Raw genomic sequence first — 26,861 nt, 5'->3', positions numbered from 1 at the left:
GCTCTATGAAGCTATGCTTGGGCAGAAATATATCAATTAGCAAGATGAAACCTTTATAAAAATGAAATGCACACAGCAAGACTTAGACTTGTTTCCAGACTTGGAGTAATGTGAGCACCTTACAAATATATGAGGTGAGTGTGTGAATCTCAGTTTCACAAACTAGTAACTAACCAGGAACAGATAATGTTGCCTTTCATAAGATACAGTGTTACCAGAAGAAAATGAAGAAAAATGCTGACAAACTGAAGAGAAAAGTCTAGACTCCAGAACTAGAAAATTCCAAATGCTAGCACAGTTTTTAGACTAAGTTTTCTCCCAGTGAAGACCCTTTTTAAAACCTGTGCCATGAAATGCTGGCATATCTTAGGAAATGGCGGTCTGTAACGTTTGCCAATCCCAAAAGCTTAATGGAATGCTGTTTGAACGATAGTGTTGGCAAAATCAAGGAAATTCAGTGACTCCCAGAATATTTCTGAGAGGATGTTGCTAAAATCCTCCTGACTCCTTACTCCAGACTCCTGAAGCCAACCCAGAGCTTAGCTCCAGCCGGAGCTTGCAAGTTCCCAGCTCTGTGTTTGCTAAAAGCCCTGAATGAGGGAGAAATGCAATTCTGCATTGAGTACCTAACAATGAGCTGGTAAAAGGCTCTGGGAAATAGGTGGCAATGAGAGACACCCTCCCGCTGCAAGTCAGATTCCCAGAACGTGAAGGTAGCGGCCACGATCCCTGACGGGAGTGGGGTTGCCAGGAGGAGCAGGAGAAGCAGCAGAAGCAGCAGCTGCAGCGCCTGCCCCTGTCCCTGCCTGATGCCACGTCCAGCAGAAGCACCCAAGAGCCGGCGCTCAGCGGCGCTTGCTGGCATTGCGCGCTTGGCACAGCCGGCCTGAATTTGCCCCACTTGGAAACGGCTGGGCGTGGGGTGTGCGCGCTTTGTCGGGCAGAGGAGCTGCTGCGATCTGGAGCCGGCAGCACTCCCTCTGGCCGCTCTGAGGAGCGCAGGTCTGAGGAGGAGGGAAAAGAGGAGGAAGAGGAGGAAGCAGTGAAGCGGCAGCAACTCTGCCTCCACCCCCTCTCTGATTAAAGTTCCTTTCATAAATCTTAATCTGACAGCTTCTTCTACCGCCTTGTTGGGGGGCAGCAAAGAAGCGACAGACAGATTCACTTCCGGAAGCCTCGTTGCCTTAGGGGCTGATGTCGGGGGGATTAAAACCTCCCCCTGGAGCTGAGGAATATCGGGTGGAGATGGTCCCTTGATACTTGATCCTGATGATCCTAATGAAATCTCCACCTTTTCTATTGCTTCCCTGCGTCTTTGCCACAGCAACACAGTCACTATGAGTACCCGAAGCGTGGACATTTTGTCCCGATTCTCTCCCAATATTTAGAGAACCCGCCTCTAGGTACTAGGGCATGAACTTCTGATATCCTCTGATAAATTTCCTAGCGCTCCTATGCTAGAACCTGCCTGACCGAAAGTTTACAAACCTTCTGCAGTTCTTCTGAGTGGCCTCTCCTTTGAACTGCTTCTAATGAACCCATACTCACGGGGAGCGCGCTGCGCTGAGGTACCTAGACTTGTCCAGTCTCTTATGAGCATGGGGTGAATCGCATCACGTCCGGCGTCACCAGATGTTGTCTGGGGCAAAGACGGCACGACTCGAGGCAGGTTGAACTCAATGGGAAGGCGACCAAGAGCAGAGCTCGAGGGCTTCCTTTTATTGAAAGCTCAGGATGACAGTTAATCATTACAACGACAGTGTAACTTCTAGCCAATTACAGCAGTGCAGTCCCATACAAGGTGATGTTTCCTGTAACGTCACACCCGGTCACTCCCTAAGACATCCTCCATAGCCCACGTGTTGTTTTGCCATGCCCTCTGTCCATGCTCCAAGCACATGTCACTCTGTAAACACCCCCTCCTAGTTCCCATTGTGTTACCCTCCTTGGCTTGACCCATCTGGTTTGTCCTGATTCATCCAGTTCCATCCAGATCCTCCTTGATCCTTCTAGCTCTGTTGTGACCTGTTGCCCTGCTGACCTGAGCCTCTGACCTGTCCTTCTTCACGTGTCTCCCATTCTGACATTAGCCGGCTTGCCGTGCTAATACCCACACTCTCGAAGATCGGTGTGGCTTGCCAGCACCAGATCTCAGTCATTCCCACACATGCCTGCACAATTTCTTCGTGTAATCCCCACAGTGCCTATGAACTATATTCCATCAATGTAGACATCGTGTTGAAGTAGAGATTCCTAAGGTGATGGCAATTTGTCTGCAGCTTGAGTCTTTTGACAGAAAAGTTCCATCCTGGCCTAATTTACTGAACTCATTCACTACATGACAGCAGTTATTATTTCTAGCTTTTAGAAGGTCCAAGTATAGCTATTCAAAAATTGGATGACAGGTCAAACAAACCACAGATAACTTTAACCACACTTTGTTGGTATGGATGATGGACAAGCTGTGGTTAAGGAAAAACCAAACTCCTCCCTGTAGCTGTACCAGAGGAGGAGAGAGATTAGGGAGGGGAGGAGGCGGCAAGTTCAGTGCTTATTCTGACTTGTTCTGACTCATTCATATCATGTAATCTTTAGTTTAGGGCAGGCATCCCCAAACTTCGGCCCTCCAGATTTTTGGACTACAATTCCCATCATCCCTGACCACTGGACCTCTTAGCTAGGGATCATGGGAGTTGTAGGCCAAAACATCTGGAGGGCCGCAGTTTGGGAATGCCTGGTTTAGGGCAACCTCCCCCATCTTAGTGCCCTCTAGATTGTTTTGGACTACGTCTCCCATCATTCCCAGCCAGCAGAGCCCAATGATCAGGGATGATGAGAGCTGTAGTCCAAAACATCTGAAGGGGCCATGTTGGAAGGCTGGCTTAGGGTGATATTTGAATAAGGTCACTGAGTGATAACTACTGTATAAAAATGAGCCAATGTAATAAATAGGTACTTATGGTTGGTATAGAGCAGGCATGGGCAAACTTGGCCCTCCAGATGTTTTGGGATTACAGGTCCCACCATCCCTAGCTAACAGGACCAGTGGTCAGGGCTTATGGGAGTTGTAGTCCCAAAACATCTGGAGGGCCGAGTTTGCCTATGCCTCTCTAGTCATAGGACACTCTAGTCAGGAAGCTAGAGAGGAACTTCATTGCCTCTCCCAAAAAGCAAAACAGCAAAAGGAAACTCCACTCAGATACAACTAAATCTAATGCCATCCAGTGACAAAGTTATGTAATGGTACGATATATTTCAGGGCCGCCCCAATAGATTGTTGTGTTTGAAGCGGACCACAAAATGTGTCTGCCCCATCAGCAAGGGAAGAAGCAGGGAGTAGAAACAAGGGCAAGGAAACAAATCAATATTTGTTGAAGACTGGTGTAGAGCCCAGGAAACTCCAGGGGACAGTCCCGCTGTTTCATCGCTAGGGTTGGAAGGAGACCAGCAGCGCCTCCTGTTTGCTGAGAGGCCACTGCCCCGCTCACCTGTCAAATTCGGCATGGGAGGATCTGGCCTGTGGACCCAAAAAGGTTCCAAACCCCCATTGAAGATAATCTTTTAGCATCAACTCCCTTTCTTTGCAACTTCTTCCCCAATGTGGTTTTACTAGGCTTGTTCTGTTCTTGCTTCCTGAAAATTAGTGGAAATGTTTTTATTCCAGCAGGTTTTAGAAGGCTGAGTCAGGTGGCTGCCTTAACTGGACTAGGGCATTTTCTATCTGCCACTATGCTGCTAATACCACATTGTTTTTTTTAAAATAACTGTAAGCTATATATTTTATTATTATTTATTTACAGAGTTTGTTCTATACCCATTTTATTGTTTGTTTGCTTTTCTAACATTTTAAGCTGCCGCAAGGGATGACTTGCTACTTACTGGTAGCAGTTTTGTAACTGGACATATTCTTCAGTGTGTTGCAGGTGCTATGTACATTACTGGATTTTCTGAAAGTATCTCTGAACTCCTGGGCTTCAGTAACATTTGGGCCATAAGGGGCATCTCACTTGCTGTGCTGCTGGGTTTGCTTGGAATTAACCTTGCCGGTGTGAAATGGATAATTCGGCTCCAGCTGCTGCTTCTCTTCCTACTGGCTGTTTCCACGCTGGATTTTGTCATTGGATCTTTCACACACCTCGATCCAGGTAAATCTGCTATTGTTTATTTATCTACTTACCTATTGGACATGCAGTGGTACTTTGGTTCTTGAACGTAATCAGTTCCAGAAGTCTGTTCGACTTCTGAAACGTTCGGAAACCAAGGTGTGGCTTCCAGTTGGCACAGGCACCACGAAAACAATCGCCAACAGCTGCATTGGACGTTTGGCTTCCGAAAAACGTTCGAAAACCGGAACACTTACTTCCAGTTTTCGAACATTTTTCAGAAGCTGGAAAACGCTTACTTCTGGGTTTTCAGTGTTTGGGAGCCAAAATGTTTGAGTACCAAGGCGTTTGAGAACCAAGGTTCCACTGTATTTATTACCCGCCCTTGACCAAAGGTTCCAGGGTGTGCTACATCATAATAAAAATTAGTTAAAATATGATACATAAATAATGGCTCACTAAAAAAACAGTGCAACCAGTAAAATCATGAACAGAAGATGAACTGTGATCAAATGTTTCCAAAATTCGTTTGGAAAACGGTGCGCTTTTGCATGTCTTCTTAATTTCTCTGAAGTTGCGGCTAGATGCACCAGAGGCAGGGTGGGGGTCAGAAAATGGGAGCCACCATATCAAGAAGTCCATCATATGCTGTCGTCCTGCAGCATCCCCGAGGGACCATTTTCCTTAATAGCTTAGAACTTTCCACCACCATGAGGAGACCTCAAGCAATGGACTTCTTTTTCCAGTTGCTAGGCCCCTTTACAGGTGTGAGAGGGAGTTCCACAGAATTCTATGTCTATCAGTTGCTGTCCCCATGAGCTTCGTATTTCTACCTAAAAAACCCTTATTTTTAAAGATCTTCACCTCTGCTACTTCAAATGCATTTTGACTTGCATATATCTATTGCCTGACCAATCCCATAAAACTACTAAAGATAGCTAATGTGTAGCTAGTATTGCTCAACATGTTGATTATAGTATCCTGTTAAGAACTGGAGAGCCTTCCCATTTGTGCAATTGAAGTTTGTTTTTATTTTACCATGAAATTGGCTACATAAAGCGAAGTAGAATAATACTTAATCACCGTTACATCTTTTAAAAAGATGCATGCTGTGAACGATGGCACAAATAATTTTTTTTAGTGTGATTTGTTCTTGATCACGCTGTTAAATTTAAGTACATAAAATTAAATGTAGTTGCACAACTAAACAGAAGGTATCACTTTAGATTCATTTTTTGTTATCCTGCTGCTATCTATCTTTCTTTCTTTCTTTCTTTCTTTCTTTCTTTCTTTCTTTCTTTCTTTCTTTCTTTCTTTCTTTGGTGTTGCTTTTATTTGTAAAATCTACATTGAAGTTAAATTTTGGAGACCAGCACAGGAAAATGATTCACTTTGCAAAGGTCCTACCATTTTTGCAGTCGTGTTTAATGAGCCCAAATTATAAGAACAGCTGTGAGTTAAAACTGACAGTTACCTGACAGTTTGGGTTAAAGGCTGCTGGGGTTGGTGATTTGCTGAAGCTCTGATTCTGCACATATTTTCGGTAAGCCTTATTGTACACAGTTGGACTTAGGTGAAATATAAATGCAATCATAAATAAACTTTTATATCCTCAAAGGAGCAGAATACATAGTTCCTCTCCTCTCTGGGTAATCATCACAAGTTAAAATAGTAGCTGAATATGTTCACAGCACCTGGCCTTTCGTTACTAAATGAATCGTCATTTCTCACACATCTCAGATTAGGGTTAGGGTTTCTGATAGGAAAGAGACCCATTTGTGCTTCTGAGGTAAGAGATGGAAGAATTAGCACATAATGCATGGCACACAAAATAATAAAATATCTCACTTGTTCTACTTTTTCAGAAATGTAGCTGCCTATAGTTTACAGTGCTTTTTTGTATGTGAGTCCCTCCCTCCTTTTAATTACTCATATAAACTTTACTTGGAATGTCCTGCATTACTGCAGATGTCCTCTGTGTGGTATCTGAGCTTTGAATAAGCTGGGCATTAAAAAAGATCGTCCTCAGAATGTGTGTTTGAGAAGTGGCAGCATTCTTAAGGGGTGTGTGTGTGTGTGTGTGTGTAAGGGTGGATATGCATTCCCCTCTGAGCCTCATGAATTTCAAAGGCACTTAATAAATCGGCATAGATTTTTTAAAGAGTTCTTTTCTAACAAAGACAAATGGTCAATAAATGCTAAAAATAACAGTAGCTACTGCAGCTGTGCAAGAGATTGCTATCTAGCTTCAATACTATTTGCATGTAGCATCTTGCCCCCCAATAATTATTCTGAGCTTTTAACACATTATTAGTAGTTTGCTGCTGTTGTACTTTAAGCAAGTCCATATGGAAACTTCTCCCAGGAGCTTTGATGTGATTTAGAATGCAATCAAATAATTGATAATTTTATATAGGGATCTAATGGGAATGATAATCAACGTGAGGATGCAGAACAATGGAATCTGATTCTGACATTTTTCAGAATATGGGTGGTGTTCTAACCATACAAGTTTCAGTTAAGTGATACAGCACATCTACAAAACCATTTGTTTTGCTGCATCGTGGTCTCTCCACTTGTAACTAGAAGATTTTATTTACAAGTATCAGCCTCTGTAGGAAATACTGATAAGTATTAACTATAAGGTAAATGGACCCCTGACCATTAGGTCCAGTCGTGACCAACTCTGGGGTTGTGGCACTCATCTCGCGTTATTGGCCAAGGGAGCCGGCGTACAGCTTCCGGGTCATGTGGCCAACATGACAAAGCCGCTTCTGGTGAACCAGAGCAGCACACGGAAATGCCGTTTACCTTCCCGCTGTAGTGGTACCTATTTATCTACTTGCACTTTGACATGCTTTCGAACTGCTAGGTGGGCAGGAGCTGGGACCGAGCAATGGGAGCTCACCCCATTGTGGGGATTTGAACTGCCGACCTTCTGATCAGCAAGCCCTAGGCTCTGTGGTTTAACCCACAGCACCACCCGCTTCCCTAATATTGCTCCTAATACTGCTCTTAAAAATATAAAACCAATACTAATTAGGCTTTTAAAAGAGCTTTCACCAAGCTCTTAGGGTGTCACAGAGAGACAAAACGCATTTTAACACATTTTAAACTTACTCATCACAATCATCTTACTTTAAAATATCCCCCCTTTAAACTTTCCAGGGGGGAATAAACTCACATCCAGACTTGTGTACACCCTCCTTTTGGTTCTCAAATGAATTCTACTACGTGATTATGCTTGGGTGGAGTTTCCTTGCTGTATCCCTCCCATTTCCTCAACTGCACACACACACATACACACCAATATTATCCCACTGTTCAGTCACTTCCTTCCCCTTGTTGCTTTTATTTTTAGAATTTCAAGGCAGAGACACATTTTTACATTTAGAGGGTTTTCTCAGATGGGGTTCCCATCTTCCTGTATAAGTTCTTCCCTAAAATAATCTGTCTACATTGTATAATCCTGGAAGTAAATGAACTCCTGTTTGATTTTGTTGCTAGGTCACATTAAAACAGCTGCATCTTTTTCACAGAGCGTAAAGTTCTGGCGTCTTTGTGGGTCTTTCTGGACAGTATATTTCATTTCACTCCCATTCCCCCCCAGGATTGTCATTTGGAAGAGGAGATCAGAAGCAGACCTCAAATGTATGCACTCTCTGCTCTTCTTCCTTGAATAAGAGGAGAAATGAACAATTGACCAGGGAGATATTAGAGCCTATGAGATTAAACTTTCTAAAGAGTGAGCTTTGTCTCCAAGGATTTTGGGGGCTAGGGGATTGAATGTAGTAATTCTCAGTTCAGTCACTTTTACTTGCAGTGGGGTCAGGATAGGAGCTTGAGGCCTATTCATAATTATCATCCTAGGTGGGAAAATATTGTCTGAACAAGTAGATTTTGGTAGATAGATTTTCTTAGTGCCTGTGCAGTTGTCTTGAGGAGATCTCTGTTGCTATTGAAGGGCACACATACTAGCAGCTTTTTACATTATTTCATCCCTAAGGATGTTCTGGTTTTGCAGAACTGGGAATGGAACAATGGGATGATTCCTGAAAATGAATCAGAAGGCATTGCATTTCTATCCCAATTCACAGGGAGGGGTAGGCAATGCCAATCATGTGAATCCCAGGGTTCTTCAAGTGGAAGATATGACCTACAACAATCGCCACCAGCAGCAAAAACATAACCCATCCACAAACTCAGACTTACAAAACAATCTTAACCCCTCATCTGTGCAGGTGATTGGTAGGGTTAGGAGTAGTGGAGGCTTATTTCCACTAGTTTCTGCTGGTGAGTGGGTCTCCACCACCACAGCCTTTGCCACCCCCCTTTGCCTACCAACAGCATGGGGTATTGACAGGATATTGGTTCTGGTGTTCCCAGTGGCTGTAGCCTCAGAAAAGGAGTGGCTGTTGGGTAGAGATGGGCTGGCCATGGGTCTGCTGCAACCTAAACCAGCCCAGTAGCCAGAGAGTGGCCTGATCTGCACCTTTCTACTGCAACAGCCTGCAGCTCACACAGCAAAAAATTAGTAGAATTACCTCCCTGAGCTTTCCAAACTTTTCATGTTGGTGACACGCTTTGTAGACATGCATCATTTCGCGACACAATAATTCACTTTTACTAGCAAACTGGATGTTAAACTAACTCCTTTCCAGCCCCGGAAGAAGCGAGGGGAGCATTCATGTGACATACCTACACACTGCAGCTGACACACATGGTTTGGAAAGCTCTGCCCCTCCCCCCTTTGCCCTGGCTGTCATGAACAGTAGGGTTTCAAACGTGGTGGTCCTTTCATTACATTCAACCTCCCTGTTCCCTAGCTGTGAGATAGGATTTCTCCCTAAATGCCCTTCTGGAACATATCAGTGCAAATGTATGTAGTGCATTCATTTTAACGGTGCTCAGATTCAGCTGTTTGGAGGTTATGCTTGAAAAGGAAGACAGATAAAAAGAGGGGAAACTTCAGAGGAGAACAATTATAGCTTAATTTGAGACAGAGTTCCTCACAATCCTAGGCACATGTGAAGAAGTGGATCTTTCCAAGGTTAAAAAAACTTTTAGGACAAAGTGCAAGCTGACAGCGAGGGACCAGATTCCTAGAAGAGAGAACTGTGATCAAAGTAACCTTCTTTGTGCCTGGATACGAGCTGCACATTCTCCTTTCTACCAAATTGGACACAACTATTTGTATCTATTCATTATAAGCCAAGAGTTGAGAACCAGTGGCTCCATGTCCAGTCGTACCCAGCCCACATACCCCATGGGAATTGTAGGGCAGAGATATCTGAAGGGCCACAGGGTTTCCCACCTATGTATTAAGATACTCATTTTTTAAGGAAAGCATGTGGTTTCCTTCCTCCGTAATTCTTTTGCTTCCCAACACCTGAAAGCCAGAGCTAGATCTAACTTCTCCATTCTGAGATACGTCGTACAAGAATCTACATTGCATTATACACTAAGGAAGGCGTGGGGAACCTTCGTCAGCCAAAGAGTCACATTCCAGTGGCCATTTGCCCAATGGTGGGCAGAACCAGGAGCAAAATTGGATGGAGCAACCAATATAAATTTACTCACGCGGCCCTCTCCATCTTCCACCTAGGCAAGCAAAAAGCATTGGCAAATACACATTCTGTCCAGGCAAAAACAGTCGAGAAGGATGCAGATCTGGGGCTGTAAGCAGGGGCAGCCAGTGCATTAGGTGAGGCAAAGCCATTTGCTTCAAGTGGTGGATCCGACCTCCCCACCTGCTGCTTCCAGGCCTACTGGGGCTTCACCAGTGCCACCAGAACAGCCCTGTTGCCCTTGCTGCTGTGCTGCATTGTGACAGGTGACGGTACAGTTGTGGTGATGGGGCTGGCCAGGGGCATGTGTGGTGGCGGCGGGATGTTTTGCCTACAGCGACACAACGTCTCTGGTTGGCCCTGGGGTAAGGCATGTGGTCTGTGGAGAATTATGTGCTACAGTAGGCACATAGGTCACTTAGCCTCAGTCTCCCCTACTATGGTGAGATGAATTGTATTTCTATTTAAGTTATATAATTTAAACATTGGCATCAATCCATATAAAGCACCACATGCAAATTTATGCAAATAATTTTATCCTCTCTCCCTTTCTTTTGCAATGGGAACCCCTGCATTGAAAACGCAAACCCTTGCTCTTGAAAATGGGAATGGGCAGAAGACTAGATTTCTTTTCCATCTTATATTAGTGTGCTTGCATCGTGCAAGATAAAAGCCTAGTGGGATATGTAGTATTCTTTCATATTCACACTTAGGGAAGGTGTGGATGAAAGGGCTCCAATTCCCACTGGGTCATAGGGCACTAATTGCAAAAATTTCAAGCAGCCTGGCATTTCTAATTAGGACCTATGTACACACCCAAAAGGAAGCGTGTTCTTTAAACCAAGTACAGAACCGAGCCCAGGAAATCCTGTAGGCAGTGCTGCAGTTTATTTTCAAGGACTCTTAGTAAAGTACCAAAATGGAAATAAAGAACTTTAAGAGTCCTTCCTAATAATATTTCCTAGTTTTCATTATCCTAGCATTTCTCTGTAATTCTGTGATTCCTTCCAAGCAACACTTTGCACAGAGGCATTCATTTTCCTGTTTTGTCAATTATTTTTAGGAATCCTATTAAAACAAAGCTATGTAAGGATGTAAATAAAAAAGTAGGTGGCTTTTTTATTCCTTCTAGACAAAATCTGTTAAGAATTTGCAACATTTTTTTGTTGCTGGGTATTGTTTTGTTTCACAAGAAAGATTTAAGAAGAAACTGATGTTGCAGGCATTTTGTTTTTAAGCAAAAAAGTTTCTCTTTGTGTTTCTTGCTAGGACTTTTAATTGGATATTTATATATCTGATAAAGTTAGGACAGGAACATCTGGTTTGTTTTATGTTTTCTGATCATTCCAAATTGGTAACTATTTGCCATACATGGTAATGCTAAAGATGCTATTTTTTATCTTTTCCTCTTTTTCTATGTCCTGGATAAAGTTGAGAATCAGCAAACATCATTAACAAAGGAATCTAGGCAAGTGGATGCTCAGAATCGCTAATGCAGATGGTGAATGTGTTTTGGTACATTTATAACCTTGCACAAGCCAAAACAAAACAGCAGTAAGCAAGCAAACAAACCCAGCACCAAATTGAGATTAGGGATGCAAGAACATCCCTGAATCCATTCAGCCATTCCTTCACACTTTCATCTGGTTTTTTTCTGTTCTGCTGCAGTTGGTTTACTTGGCATGTCTATTTTCTGTATCCTTGTTCACTGATGCAGAACTATATGTAATTTTCAATGTCTTTCACAGTGCAGGATATACGTGCGTGCCTCAGCCATCAGCAGATATTTTCAAATCAATTTCCTTCCCTGCGTGTTCCTTTTCAGAATTAATGAATTTCCAGAGGGGTAGCCCTATTAGTCTTGTGCTGCAAAAGTTAATGAAGTAGCTAATGCCCCAGACCATCTGTTGTGGCAATCCTAACCATGTCTACTCAAAAGATAGTTCCATTGAATTCATTAGGGCTTATTCCCAGGTAGGTGTGTGGGGTGTTATGGAAGGGGTAGTACCTCTGATGGGGGACATGTCGTGCTCCTTCTGGGGGTAGTTTGTCCACCTTTGGTCCCCACCCTGCACTCAGCTCTCACCTGTGGCTCCTAGAAGCTGTCAGCATGTGACAGCGGCCACACCCTAGGAACGGCTTCAACTGGCTTGCTGAACCAGGTGAGGGTAGCCTATGGGTCTCAAAACCTTGGTGAGTTAGGCATTTTCCCTGCATGTGATGGCAAGCTCCAGCAGATTGAGTGGACGAGACCAATACTGGGTCCAACAGTCAAGAAGGTGGTTTCTGCATGTGTGTAGAGGGAAGTGAGGGTCAGATGGGACTTGTCAACCTGGGAAGCTAGCCCATCTAGGAGAAGGAAAACTCTGGTCCTAAACCTACTCTGCCTTGCGGGATATCTTTGGGAGAAGAAAAGGCTAAGGAGTAAACCCTACACAAATCAGGAGTGGAATCCCTAAGACGGTTGGATGGTGCCTTGTACACTTCCTTCCAGCAACACCTGCAGCCAAGCTGGTGCCAAACATATTGCTCTGCTTTCCTTGGGACCACATTAGTGAGGCTGAGAGAGGAGTCTTGTCATCTGGGCAGCCCAGGACACTGCCTACGTTTGTGTCTCAGGGAGGTCACTTTGGTGCTGCCAATGCAGAAATTTGACTTCACCGCCAGAGGCGTACCATTGTCTCTCAAGACAGCTGGATGCCAACAACAGTTCCCAAGTAAATGGGTTTAGGATTGCAGGTTTGCTATGATTTTGCAGTTCAGTACAAACAAAATCATGTCGCTTTCCCCTCACTCAGGCGCCAAGAAAGGAAGCACTCTGTTTTTATTGTGCAACAAATCCTGTGGGCAGCTTAAACATTTTACCAAGCGCTATTCTGCACACATTGCAATGTCAGTTATGTAAGCACTTTCTGTAATGCAGCATTTTATTTCATAAATTCATATTTCATGCTGAAAATGGCTGTGTGTGCACATCTGCTGAAACATAACACAAGTTAATTTATATTTTAAATGTTTGTAGCAAGCATGATTTTGAAAACATCAGACTTTTAACTGACTTTTAACAGATAAAGTCAGCGGGTATAAAAAGAGATCAGTTCTTTCCAAGTGAAAAGAACAATATTGAATGTTGCAGTAGGAAGCAGGTTAAGGCTGCAATCGTTTCTCTAGGTGCTTTAAGTTCTACATCAAATTCATCTGCCAGTCACTTGCACTTCTCTACTGTGATAAAGATCTTACTAGCTTCCCTGTATTGTTCCATTATTCCCAGCGAGATTGTGTTGCTTATGCCTGCGGCAATTCGGCCTGAAATTGAAATGAACCCAAGGAATTTTTCATGTACAAATACAAATGCAATCCCATCACTTTCTTCCCCAAGTCTTCCACCTAGAGACAGTTGTTCTATGTAAGACATATGGTTTTGTGCGCCTAAACAGAGAATTTCAGGGAAGTGTTAGCCTTCACAATAATATCTTGCCTTAAAACCTGGCCACACAATTTGATTAACGTGATCTGTATTCTTGCAGGTGTGTGTGTGTATATATATATATATATATATATATATATATATATATATAAAATACCCTGCCACTCTTCAAAGTATGCCAGACACGTGTACAAACTACTAACATGAAGAGTATTAGTTTAAGGCAACTTCGTGTATTCATGTGAGATACAAGCTTTTAACGAGGTGAAAGGGTGTATAAAGCACAAACAATAACAAGTCATAATGTGCCTTTCTTGTGCAAATACAATGTCATTTGGGGCAGCTTGACACATAATTCTAAATGGCAATATGGTTCCCTTCCAGTTCTGTGACTCTTAGCTGCATTATTTCATGAATGCATTATTTTGCTGTGCTGTTATTGTGGATTATTTAACCACCTTACATTATAATTTACCATGGGGTTATTTTTTGTACAATTTTTTGTTAATGACATTATTAATATTTGTTTACTGGAAAGAGAAGAAGGGGTGTGTGTGTGTTTAATAGAATATAGGTCACTTATTTTTTTTCTATGTTTTGGGGATTCAGCAGAGATAATGCATAGTGTTAACCTGACGCTGAGAGGCAGTGGGGCACTTAGTAGCAAAAAGAAACACTAATGCCAATTGTAAATTAAAGTTATCTTTCGTTAAGGATTTCTGCAAAGAAAGAAATGTTAGCAGGATGTCTGCTGAGCTTGGGTGGAACACCAGAAGACACTCACACCCACACTCTGGGGGTGTGGAAAGCTACATGCTTTAAAACATTTCTTTAACATTTCAGGATCTAAACAGTTCGACACAGTTTTGAAAGAGAATGCATAGGGACATTGTATGCGACATATATGTAAAATATATTTTTTCCGTCTATAAGATGCCCCCATGTATAAGACGCCCCCTATTTTGGGGGGACTCAGATTTAAGAAAATGGGGGGGAGATGGCCCAGAGTATAAGAAGCCCCCTAATTTCTGACATTATTTTTTAGGGGGAAAACCTAGTCTTATACACTGAAAAATACGGTATGGAGAAAGATGTTGATATGCAACTAATCACACACACCACCCAGACATTGCCCTCTCGATTGCTCGTGACTTGAAATACATCTGGAAATTGGCATTGAATTCCTGAGCTGCAAAACTACTGAACAAAAACAGCAAAAGAAATCCCATGCAGCTACTGAACAAGGTAGACACCATGGGTGAACAAAGTAGGAGACTGCTAATGTGATCTTTTATTTTTATTTTAAAAAAACAACAACCCACCCTGCTTGCTTCCACCCACATTTTTCCAATTATAGCGCATTGAATTGATGTGACATCACTCTTGACCATAGGCCAGTCTATTCAACAGTCTGGCGAAGAAATTTATTAACTGGTTACCTGCCAATTGTCTGGAGTCCGGATTGCAGTGCAGACGTATTTCTTTTTAATGATAACATTGTTAGGGGGACTTACATTGACAAGCCCACAGAGGCTTGCAGGATCTCTGAAGTAGATATTCCAGAGCCAGATCATCACTAAAATAAAAGATTTACTAATGGGTAAATCTACTTTAGAGGCAGAAGTGATGGGAGGAACATTTAACTGTTTCAGTACATACGAACACATCTCCCTTCGGCAGACAGAACACTAATAAAGTGGTGCCTCGACTTACGAATTTAATCCGTTCCGAAGGCACCTTTGTAAGTCGAAAAATTCGTAAGTCGACAAACACCATTGGAAACGCAATAGGAATGCATTGAAAACGGGAAAATCCGTAAGTCAAAGCGACCCTATCTAAAAATTCGTAAGTCGAAAAATCCCTATCTAAAACCGCCGCAGTTTTTTTCCGGATGTCAAGACATTCGTAAGCGCGTGGCCATAACCCCTATTCGTAAGTTGAAAAATTCGGTTGTCGAGTTGTTTGTAAGTCGAGGTACCACTGTACATAGCTGTCTATCACTTTGTAGTTTGCTTTAGTTTTCTCACTTAAAATCCAAATAACAAAGGCGGTAGTAGTTAGTGTGGTTGGGCCAGTGGCACACACATGGGCATAGCCAGGATTTTGATTGGGGGGGCAAGATTTGGTTGGGGGGCAGGACTTTTGTTAGGGGGAGCAGAACCAACATGATTGGTCAGTTAAATATTTCTATTGTTTCCCTTGATCTGGGGAGGCAGCTGCCCTGCCCTGCCCTCCCCCCCAGCTATGCCCATGGGCACACAACTAACCTGGTCAGTTGCATTACTGCTGCTTACCCAGAGGTAGAGAGAGGAGCGAGGTGCCAGTGAGATAGGCTCATCTGGAGCTCCCTCTGGTGTGTTTGCACCCTACTAACTAGTCCTTCGCCTCCTCCTTCGCCTCCATGTCATGGTAAGCAGCAGTGATGCAACTGACCCGAGGTCAGGTGATTCCTGCTGCCTAACCAAGCCAATACTCCATAATGGGTATTACAATCTCCGCAAAGTTTCATAGCTGTGAATAGCATCGGCTGAGGAAAATAAAACTTTGCAAGCATTGAGCTCCTGGATCAAAACACACCTCTCTTGAGCTCCCCTTTGATTTAAGATTAGCACTGCAGTCCCAAGCACACAAGTGAGGCTGTTGAACACAATGGGGCTTACTTCCCAGGAAACATGCGTAGAGTTGCCCTGCATAAAATGTGAAGTCTGCTTCGCTGTAATTGTGGAAATGTGAAGCATTTTAATGTGCGAGGCTTCACCCCATTTATGTTTTTTTAGCTGTTGTTAAATTTGTGCTAGAATGTTAATCAAATGGATAGATAAATATATTTAAATATCTGATTCATATGGTGTATGGGAGGCAGGATGTCTTAATTGGCATTTTGAATATGTCCTGGCTGATGCGCTAGGGCCTATAACTACATGGTAGAACACATACTTTTTCATGCAGGAGGTCCCAGATTCACTCCCTGCTATGTGGATGAAAAATAATATTCGACTAGGCCATGGATAGATGTTATTCTGTCCTCCTACAATTTCTATCATTCCTGATCGTTGGCCATGCTGGATGTGGCAGATGGGAATTGTGCAGTAGAGATACAGCATTGCTTTCTCCTGCACCTGGCTGTGCTAAGCAAGATAGACCAGTGTTTGATCTCAATGTATGGCCTCCTTGTATATTCATATGACAAAAGCTGTAGCTGTCTAGGCCAATGGAGTCATTTCAAAGCCTTACAAAATGAATGCTCCCATTCTTTGCCTCAACAAAGAATTGCATTAAGCACCACTCATATTTACATGGCCAAAATAAGATTTGGGCCAACCCAGCTTGCATATCAGTTTCATGCTCTGCCATATAACAATAATTATATGGTAAGTATGCAACAGGTTAGCAGTTTGATTCTAAAAGAGCATGGGTAGTTGTTTCCACTTGTGTTTTAGTTATCTACTTGCACCACCGTTGCCACTTTCCCCAAAAGCTTTTAGTTGCCTCTAGCACCTATGCTTTACTTCTAGTCATTATAGTGATATATATTACTCTTAGGTAAGTGCATAAGCTTTAAAGTTTCGATTGCCCAAACAATTTAGAAGTTCTTTTTCAAGCATGGCTCCCATCAGTTGCTTGTATAACTTTTTCTGCTGTGTGTTTTTAATTCCACCTCTGCCTTCAGTTCGTAAATCATTCTTCAGAAATAGGATCGGTGACATACGTTAGGTGATAATCACAAAAGGCACCTGTTTGCTTTATCGCTTAATAAGATAGGACTTGAAAGAGAATCTGGTGGAAAGAAATACCTCTTTGAACAACTTGGGAAGTGCTAAGGATATAGTGAGATACTTTAAAATTGAGAAAAACAACAGGAATCTATTTTGATAGACTTGTTTTCTCTCTGACGTTGGTCATAGGATGGGAGTTGGTCAATAAAGTGGGTTGGGCAGACGGTATCTTAAAGTTCCATTCCCTGTTCTCAAGCTTTTACCATTTCCATCACGATAATAAAATGGCATTATTCTCTACCATTGTTAAGCTTTGTTTTCTTTCATTTTAATTAATCTTTTATCTGTGCATTTAAGAAATTTTCCATCTGGACTAGCCAACAGTTAGCTTTGAAAAGGTTTTGTCACAGTGTTTCTCCTTCTAAGCTTTTTTTTCCTTTTCCTTTTCCATTTGCAAAACCAACTTTCTTTTCTGTCTTTCCCTTTTTTCCTACTCTAAATTCAGCATTCTACTGTATAACCCATTTTCTTTCAAGCAAAATGGCAACTAAGCTCTCTTTGCATAGATTCTTTGTCTTTGTTGTTGTTTAGTCGTTTAGTCGTGTCCGACTCTTCGTGACCCCATGGACCATAGCACGCCAGGCACTCCTGTCTTGCACTGCCTCCCGCAGTCTGGTCAAACTCATGTTCGTAGCTTCGAGAACACTGTCCAACCATCTTGTCCTCTGACGTCCCCTTCTCCTAGTGCCCTCCATCTTTCCCAACATCAGGGTCTTTTCCAAGGATTCTTCTCTTCTCATGAGGTGGCCAAAGTATTGGAGCCTCAGCTTCAGGATCTGTCCTTCCAGTGAGCACTCAGGGCTGATTTCCTTAAGAATGGATAGGTTTGATCTTCTAGCAGTCCATGGGACTCTCAAGAGTCTCCTCCAGCACCATAATTCAAAAGCATCAATTCTTCGGCGATCAGCCTTCTTTATGGTCCAGCTCTCACTTCCATACATCACTACTGGGAAAACCATAGCTTTAACTATACGGACCTTTGTCGGCAAGGTGATGTCTCTGCTTTTTAAGATGCTGTCTAGGTTTGTCATTGCTTTTCTCCCAAGAAGCAGGCGTCTTTTAATTTCGTGACTGCTGTCACCATCTGCAGTAATCAAGGAGCCCAAGAAAGTAAAATCTCTCACTGCCTCCATTTCTTCCCCTTCTATTTGCCAGGAGGTGATGGGACCAGTGGCCATGATCTTGGTTTTTTTGATGTTGAGCTTCAGACCATATTTTGCGCTCTCCTCTTTCACCCTCATTAAAAGGTTCTTTAATTCCTCCTCGCTTTCTGCCATCAAGGTTGTGTCATCTGCATATCTGAGGTTGTTGATATTTCTTCCGGCAATCTTAATTCCGGCTTGGGATTCATCTAGTCCAGCCTTTCGCATGATGAATTCTGCATATAAGTTAAATAAGCAGGGAGACAATATACAACCTTGTCGTACTCCTTTCCCAATTTTGAACCACTCAGTTGTTCCATATCCAGTTCTAACTGTAGCTTCTTGTCCCACATAGAGATTTCTCAGGAGACAGATGAGGTGATCAGGCACTCCCATTTCTTTAAGAACTTGCCATAGTTTGCTGTGGTCGACACAGTCAAAGGCTTTTGCATAGTCAATGAAGCAGAAGTAGATGTTTTTCTGGAACTCTCTAGCTTTCTCCATAATCCAGCGCATGTTTGCTATTTGGTCTCTGGTTCCTCTGCCCTTTCGAAATCCAGCTTGTACTTCTGGGAGTTCTCGGTCCACATACTGCCTAAGCCTGCCTTGTAGAATTTTAAGCATAACCTTGCTAGCGTGTGAATTGAGCGCAATTGTGCGGTAGTTGGAGCATTCTTTGGCACTGCCCTTCTTTGGAATTGGGATGTAGACTGATCTTCTCCAATCCTCTGGCCATTGCTGAGTTTTCCAAACTTGCTGGCATATTGGGTGTAGCACCTTAACAGCATCATCTTTTAAAATTTTAAATAGTTCAGCTGGAATATCATCACTTCCACTGGCCTTGTTATTAGCAGTGCTTTCTAAGACCCATTTGACTTCACTCTCCAAGATGTCTGGCTCAAGGTCAGCAACCACACTACCTGGGGTGTACGAAACCTCCATGTCTTTCTGGTATAATTCCTCTGTGTATTCTTGCCACCTCTTCTTGATGTCTTCTGCTTCTGTTAGGTCCTTACCACTTTTGTCCTTGATTATGGTAATCTTTGTACGAAATGTTCCTTTCATATCTCCAATTTTCTTGAACAGATCTCTGGTTTTCCCCATTCTATTGTTTTCCTCTATTTCTTTGCATTGCTCATTTAAGAAGACCCTCTTGTCTCTCCTTGCTGTTTTTTGGAAATCTGCATTCAGTTTCCTGTATCTTTCCCTATCTCCCTTGCATTTTGCTTGCCTCCTCTCCTCCGCTATTTGTAAGGCCTCGTTGGACAGCCATTTTGCTTTCTTGCATTTCCTTTTCCTTGGGATGGTTTTCGTTGCTGCCTCCTGTATAATGTTACGAGCCTCCATCCATAGTTCTTCAGGCACTCTGTCCACCAAATCTAAATCCTTAAACCTGTTCCTCACTTCCACTGTGTATTCATAAGGGATTTGATTCAGATTGTATCTTACTGGCCCAGTGGTTTTTCCTACTTTCTTCAGTTTAAGCTGGAATTTTGCTATATCTTTGTCTTACACAGGTTAATTAAAAAAACAACCCCAAGGGGCCATATACATCAGAGGATCACCATTTCTTAAAGATATGGCTCTGCATTCTACAAACAAGTCCCATCAATGCAAAGATTTCTGAGACAAGTGTACCTCACCAGGGAAGGCATCCCACAAATGGGGAAACTGCCAATAAGAAGGCCTCCACTCAATGGTGGCAGCATCACCTAGAGGGCCCCCTCTGTTGATCCTAAGGCCCAATAACACCAGGTCTGATGGCATATTGGTTGGGTGGGTTGGTAGTGGTAAGTTGCTTTGGGTCACTTTGAGCAAGATAAAGCAACTAGCAAATCTAATAAGTATAATATAGCTGCTGTCACACGTCAACAGATGTGCCTTCAGAGCAGACTCCCCCCCCTCATCTGCTCAATATTGGCTAGCAAAATAATGCCATTGTGTTTATAATTCCACCCCTCCAGCCCCCACCTTACCAGTGAGAGAAGGGCTGCAGTGTCATCACTAGATAGTACCTGGGAGTTGTGGAGAAAAGCCACCAGGTTGCAGCTCTTGGTGGCAGCCACACATGCCACGTAACATCTGATTTGGCTTCTAATATCAGGAGAGGCAAGGAATACAAACGTTTCAAATAAATAAAAAATGCTAATGCACCCCAAATTCGGCACCATTAAATTGCTGAACTCTTTAACCTATGCAAATAATGCAAGACTGGCCCACATTGTGCTATTTATTGCTCATTTGTCGTAATTTGTTGTGTTTCTGCCTGTCCTGAGAAGGAGGACAGAAGTCCTGCTCGCTAGGCACTGGGGAAACCATTTATCCTCCCTTATGGTTTGTAAGATTTAAGCGGGTATTTTACACACACTTTCAAGCCCCACGGGCTAGTAACATGTGCTTTTTTTTTAATGAATGCTGAGATTCTCAGATTGCCCAAATCTGTGTCCTTTTCTGTTTTCTGTATTTGTGTGGTATAATCATAGAAATTGCCAAATATACGTAGCACTGCCTGTGCTGAATTATACAGATGCAGGTGCAGAATTGATGTGGTTTCTCCCTTGGCTTGAGTTTGTGTACAGACATGATCTTCCCGTTGGAATTGTGGGCATAAAAATATTTGCGTGCTGTAGCTAGAGATGAGTCACCCCGGGGGTCCTGCAGTAATAATGTAGTTGCCTGCATGTTAAAAGAAGCCCCCTTTGTCTCTCTGCACATGAATGATGCAGTGTGACCTAAATAGCAAACTGTTCCCACTTCACTGGCATTGACAGCAGCTGGGGCAACAGGTGGAGTGCATTCTTCTATCTCCCCTACAGGGCAGCTTTCAGGAGAGGGTTAACATGGGGGAACCCTGAGCAGCTGGCCACTGATAGAAAATTGTATTGTACTTTAAATGGGAAGGTTTGGGAGATCAGCTCAGAATTAGCAAACAGTAACTTGGAAGGAACAAACAGTCAGTGCTTCTGAAGGGTGGTAATTTCCTTTTGGGTAAACACGTCATTAATCTGAGGGAGCACATTCTTTCCCATCAAAAGATAAGGAGGCCAAATAGCCTTTCTCAGGGCTGGGCCTCAGTTAGATTGTTTTTTACCCCTTCAACAACAGCCCTATGCATAGCTGTCAACGTTCGGATTTGAAAATAAGGGATCAGCAGCCTCACCTGTCCCGGGGACAGTCTACGGCAGGGGTAGGCAACCTAAGGCTCGTGGGCTGGATGCGGCCCAATCGCCTTCTCAATCCGGCCCGTGGACGGTCCAGGAATCGGTGTGTTTTTACATGAGTAGAATGTGTCCTTTTATTTAAAATGCATCTCTGGGTTGTTTGTGGGGCATAGGAATTCGTTCATTTCCACCCCCCAAAAAAATATAGTCCGGCCCATCACATGGTCTGAGGGCCCACGGCTGAAAAAGGTTGCTGACCCCTGGTCTAACTAACAATCCAGGATAGCAGCGGGAAACGGCGCTGGAATAAGGGAATTTCCAGCAAAAAAAGGGAAGGTTGAGAGCTGTGGCTTGGAATAAGGGAGTTTCCCAAAAATAGTACCTCAGTAAGAACTTTGCTTCAGGATGAGAACAGAAAAAGTGTGGTGATGGCACGGCGGCAGCGGAAGGCCCCATTAGCTAAAGTGGTGCTTCAGGTTAAGAACAGTTTCAGGTTAGGAACGGACCTCTGGAATGAATTAAGTTCTTAACCCGAGGTACCACTGTATAAAGATGTAGGAATCAAGTGTTTCCAAGAAATTGCACCACTTTCCCCAAGGAAATAGGTCGCCCCATTATCAAAGAGGCTGCAGATTATTCAGCCAGCTATTTACACGGTAATTCTATTTTTTTTAAAAAAAATGTTTAGTTAGGAGAAAACTATGAAATGAATCAGACTTGCTTCATAATGGATTTTATTTCCAAATGTGTTAGGATCAGAGCCCTAAAGATTCCTAACCATTTGCTGCAATGTATAATTAATGCTGAAATAGGATCAGGTTTCTCTGAAAGAAGTCTTTGTACATCCTGTCCGATATACTTGTTATGTATGCATTTTTGCTGTACATGCATTTATCTTTTAGGGGGAAATATGCTTAGTCATAATTTAGTTTGAGCCCAGTGTCAGCAGAGGTTAGATTTGGTACATTTCTTTAAAGATCCATGGGGCTAAAACTTTGGTCATGCTGAAAAGGAGGCAAAATTGTTAGCCACTTATTAACTGGGTGGGAGAGAAAAAATGCTGGTTGGATTTTCTGTCTTGGGTGCTGTAATACCTTCAACCATTATGAAGAATCAGCACTAAAAGTTAGGATTAAAAAACCCGAGTTTTCTTCTGAACAAATATAGCCTTCCTTTCCCTCATCTCTGGGCAGTTATATCAAGTTGTCTATAGCTGTAGCTTTGTCTTGAATTCTTGCATCTCCCACGTTATGAATTGAACACTATGGGTAGAATTTAGCATCACACTATGATGAATGCACCATCTATGCAAGCACTGCAGCTTTCCAGATGGAACAATCTCCCCTCCCCTCAGCCTGTGCACTGTTCTGAGGATTCTCTCAACCCCATTACAGAGCCAATTTCAAGGGTACGCAGGAGCATAGGTGCCAAGTTCCAGATTGAAATGTCTGGCGCTGCAGACACATTGGAAATGGGCACAGCGGCATCGGAAGTCGCTTCTATGCATGTCCGGAAGTACGTAGAAGCGACTTCTGGTGCCGGTGCGGCACCAGAAGAACATGGCCGCTGGCAGGAGCTCCATAATCCGGGGGAATACGGGGTATTTTGCCATTCGGGACACCTGCGGGAAACAGTAAGAAAATACGGGGGTTTCCTGGGGAAAACGGGGTACTTGGCAGCTATGCGCAGGAGGAGGCTTGGGAAAGCCTGTTGCGCAAGTAGTATTTGCACAGGGCTTCTGCTGGTGGGCTCGTTGGGTGAATCCTTTCCTTTGTATACTAAAGACAACCAACCTCTCAACTATGTTAAATCCCATTGAGCAGATACTAGCTTTCCTGACCTTTCAACAACATTTTAAATAGCTTTTTATGGTTACCCACCCTGGGACCATCGGTTGAAGGGCAGGTAATAAATTAACAGCAAGAACAATAATATATTTAGTATTAATGTCTCTTCTCATCATACTTTCTATATACAAGAAATAATGCATAGTGAGAATGTTTGTAGAGAATGTCTTCTTTTCTCTTTTAGCATTTTAGAAGCAGCTTTCCTTGCAGTGACACAAGGGGGGGGGACCTATTCAATGCCCAGTTTAACTGAGTTCTCCCTTATTCCAGCATCTTTTAGTCTTGAGCTAGGTCTCCAGAATGATGGTAGAAGGTCCTGCTTTTAAAAACCTGCTTTATTTCAACATCCAAAACTCCGCACCACTCCCCCGAATTGCAAGCACTGTATAGTTCAGTCGTCGTCGTCTTCATCATCATCATCATCATCATCATCATCATCATTTTGGGCTATTTTCAGCATAGCATGGTTGAGTCTTGCACTACTGCTTTCCCTTCACTTTGCTCAGCTTTAATATTGTCAGCTGACTTATTTTGAATTTGACCCAAAACTTGACTAATCTGTAATGAAGTCCAGGCTTCGCAGAACTTGGCATGGTAGATATCCTTTCGGCAGTTGCATAATGGCTCACCCTGCATAACCACTGCTCACTGGCAGCGGATTCACCTCTCAAGGCGTTTTCCAAGTTCTCAAAGCATTCGGCCAAAACCTCAAACTCTTCCAAACCTTTAAGGTGTGTCCTTTACTCCAAAGCACTAAACACGCTAACATCCCAAAATATGTGGGTGTTTTTTTAAAAAACCCAGTCACCCTTACACAGAAGTTAAAAATGGCAGAAACGTAAACATTTCCTAAGTTTCCTGTCCATTTGCTGAGAGAAGTCAGTGAAGGCTATGGGGTATTTGCTTCTTTTGCAATGGCACACTACACACCGGTTTGTGTGTGTGTGTGTGTGTGTGTGTGTGTGTGTGTGTGTGTGGAATGTGAGCACAGCCTCTTTTCCTCTGGGATTCTTTTCCTTGCTGTGCATGACCCTGCCTAAGGAACCCCTACCAGGGAGCCTTCAGTAAAGTTTTATAGCAAAGTCTGCCTGCAGACGCCATGAATAATAGATGCCAAGTCCCGGGTTTCATGGATCAGTGATTATCGTTTTAAGGCATCAAGAAGGATACCCTTTTCTTTTTCATGAAGGCAAAAGATGGTCACAGAAATGTGTAGCTTCGTTTGACCTCTGTGACTTTGCTTGAAGGCTTTCCAGATGTCAAGGGGCCCAGACCCTGCCTCAAATCCAGAAATAGTTGAGATAAACTTGAACTGTCCCAGTAGAAACCTGACATTTCCCAAGTCTCTTTGCCTGTTAGGTGAGATTTCTTCAGGGCCAGAAAAAAAGCGATTAAGGATGCAGTCCTATACACACATAGCTAGGGATGAATCACAGAATCATAGAGCTGGAAGGGACCATGAGGGTCATCTAGGCCAACCCCCTGCAATGCAGGAATCTTTTTGCCCAACATGGGGCTCGAACCCACAACCCTGAGATAAAGAGATCATGCTCTACCAACTGAGCTACCCTTTGGGTAAACCGCATCGAACACAATAGAGCTTATTTCCAGGCAGGAATAGCTGTCCATTTCAGCTTCTCCTGGTTTCTCATTTTTCCAGTCTTAGATTCAGTTCCCCACATGCCCACTTCAGTTTGCAGATTTTTTAAAATAAATAAAAGTTAGAATTTCTGTACAAATTGTACATATTTTATATGTAATTCCCCCTGATATGCACATTTTTGCAAACCGATTTCCCTTAATGCAATGCATGCCCCCCCCAAATAATGTATGAATTTATATTCACACTTTAGTTATGTTTTTTGTGCACATTAATTGACTGGAGAGCTGCATTGCAAAACTCAGATAAGTGCAAATTTTGATGGATGGCTGTTTTTCAGTTTTGTTTCAGAAAGTGTGAATTATCTTAGTTTGCCTTTGAATGTGAACTGAATTGAGCCCCCCCCCAAAAAAAACCCTCTTCCGGGTACATATGATTTTTTTATTGTACTATAGAAGTAGTAAACCACCTACCACTCAGATGTAGGGTATATTATGCTATATAATCAATTCCCAAAAACCAGACATGACTGTTATTTCAATGCCTTTCTCTGAATGCTGAATAAAAAAGAAAAGATGCTAATAATTCACAGATTCAATTCATTGTTGTAGAATAAAAGAAAATACTCAGTCCCGGCCATAATCATTGAAGGTCAGCTAATGTAAGGGGTCAGGTAGTCTCAAACTGGGAATCTGAGCTGCAGAACCAAAGTGTCTTCCTCTCTTTATCACTGTAGCATCTGGTTGAACGAAGGACCTGCTGGCTTGTTTTCTGCAACGCTACTGCTTTGGGTGGCCAGAGGGCAGTGCTGCAGCTACCAACTCAGTAGGATCAGGTGATACAAGGAGCAAATAAGATTCTACCAGTCCTATAAGCCCCTGGTTCTGGAATAGCTTCTCAGTCTGAGCAGCCTGATGCTTTGCCTCCCTAGATCACCAGCTCCAACACTGATCAGGATCTGAATATTCTAAAGATACAATTTTGCTGGCTTTGCAATTTATGATTAAAATAGGCTTGTTAATTATCCCTGATTTTAATACATGCTGGAGTGGTTGTTGTTGTTGTTGTTGTTGTTGTTGTTGTAAAAAGAACTGTTTCCTATTTATTCCAAAGCACCACAGTCCAGAAACATGATAGATGTCTTATTTCAGACTTCATAGTACGGTACAGTGGTACCTCAGGTTACAGACGCTTCAGGTTACAGACTCTGCTAACCGAGAAAGAGTACCTCGGGTTAAGAACTTTGCTTCAGGATGAGAACAGAAATCGTGCTCCGGTGGCATGGCGGCAGCGGGAGGCTCCTTAGCTAAAGTGGCACCTCAGGTTAAGAACAGTTTCAGGTTAAGAACGGACCTCCAGAAAGAATTAAGTTCTTAACCCGAGGTACCACTGTATTCCCCTTCAACATTTGTTGTCATATCTTTGTGATTCATTAACAATGCAGTTGCCTTTTTCTGATGTTCGTGGAAAGTAGACCATCTCCGCAAATAAGTAGCAATGGAAAACAATAGCATACATAGCTGCCAAGTTATCCCTTTTTTAAAGGGATTTTCCATTATGCTGAATAGGCTTCCTCGCGAGAAAAGGGAAAACTTGGCAGCTATGATAGCATATGTTGGGGAGGATGTAAATAAGGAGAGCATAAATAAAGACTGCAGCAGGCTATGGCGTTAAACATGTGTTTTTTTACTTTGAAACATGCAGAACATGGTTTCGTTGGTTATTCGGAGGAGCTAATGTTGAATAACACGCTGCCGAACTACAGCCCAGGGGAGTCTTTCTTCACTGTGTTTGGAGTGTTCTTCCCAGCTGCTACAGGTACTGTAGAATTGTATAAGATGCACTTACGGTAATAATTATTGTGGTTGTAAGTGTGCTACAAAATACAGAATCCTAAACACCTCCCTTGTGCTTTTTTTAAAACCATAATTTTACAGTCCTTATTCTAGTGAAGAAAATTTGGGAGCAATATCTGTTTGCTTTAAAGTTCAACACAACACACACACACACACACACACACACACACACACACACACAATGGTGGTTGTGCAAAAAGGAATGACTTCTGAACTCTACATAGATCTCTGTCTCTTCTTTTGACTTTTCAGTCTCTTTTCCCCACCCCTCTCAAATGTCTTGTGTATTCCTTGCTATGTCTTTGATGAAAGCAGCAGAAGCAGGATTGGCAGCCTTGCCCACAGGACGTTCTGGAGTGTTTTTGCGTGCTGTTTATTTGTT

General features: G+C 42.8%; 1 protein-coding gene across 5 annotated transcripts in view; it reads left to right on the top strand.

Moving 5' to 3' along the window:
- SLC12A8 (solute carrier family 12 member 8) overlaps positions 1-26,861 on the top strand; it is a 70,178-nt gene that overhangs the window by 15,299 nt on the left and 28,018 nt on the right. For all 5 annotated transcript variants that reach the window (XM_060278938.1, XM_035129407.2, XM_035129464.2 and 2 more), the window contains exons 5-6: positions 3,914-4,145; positions 26,328-26,441. In XM_060278938.1, the coding sequence (XP_060134921.1) occupies positions 3,914-4,145; positions 26,328-26,441 (346 nt within the window). The remainder of the gene's footprint in view (positions 1-3,913; positions 4,146-26,327; positions 26,442-26,861) is intronic.

The sequence above is a fragment of the Zootoca vivipara genome, chromosome 1, assembly GCF_963506605.1.
Source record: "Zootoca vivipara chromosome 1, rZooViv1.1, whole genome shotgun sequence".
Taxonomy (NCBI): domain Eukaryota; kingdom Metazoa; phylum Chordata; class Lepidosauria; order Squamata; family Lacertidae; genus Zootoca; species Zootoca vivipara.
This window is presented reverse-complemented; position numbering and strand designations above follow the sequence as displayed.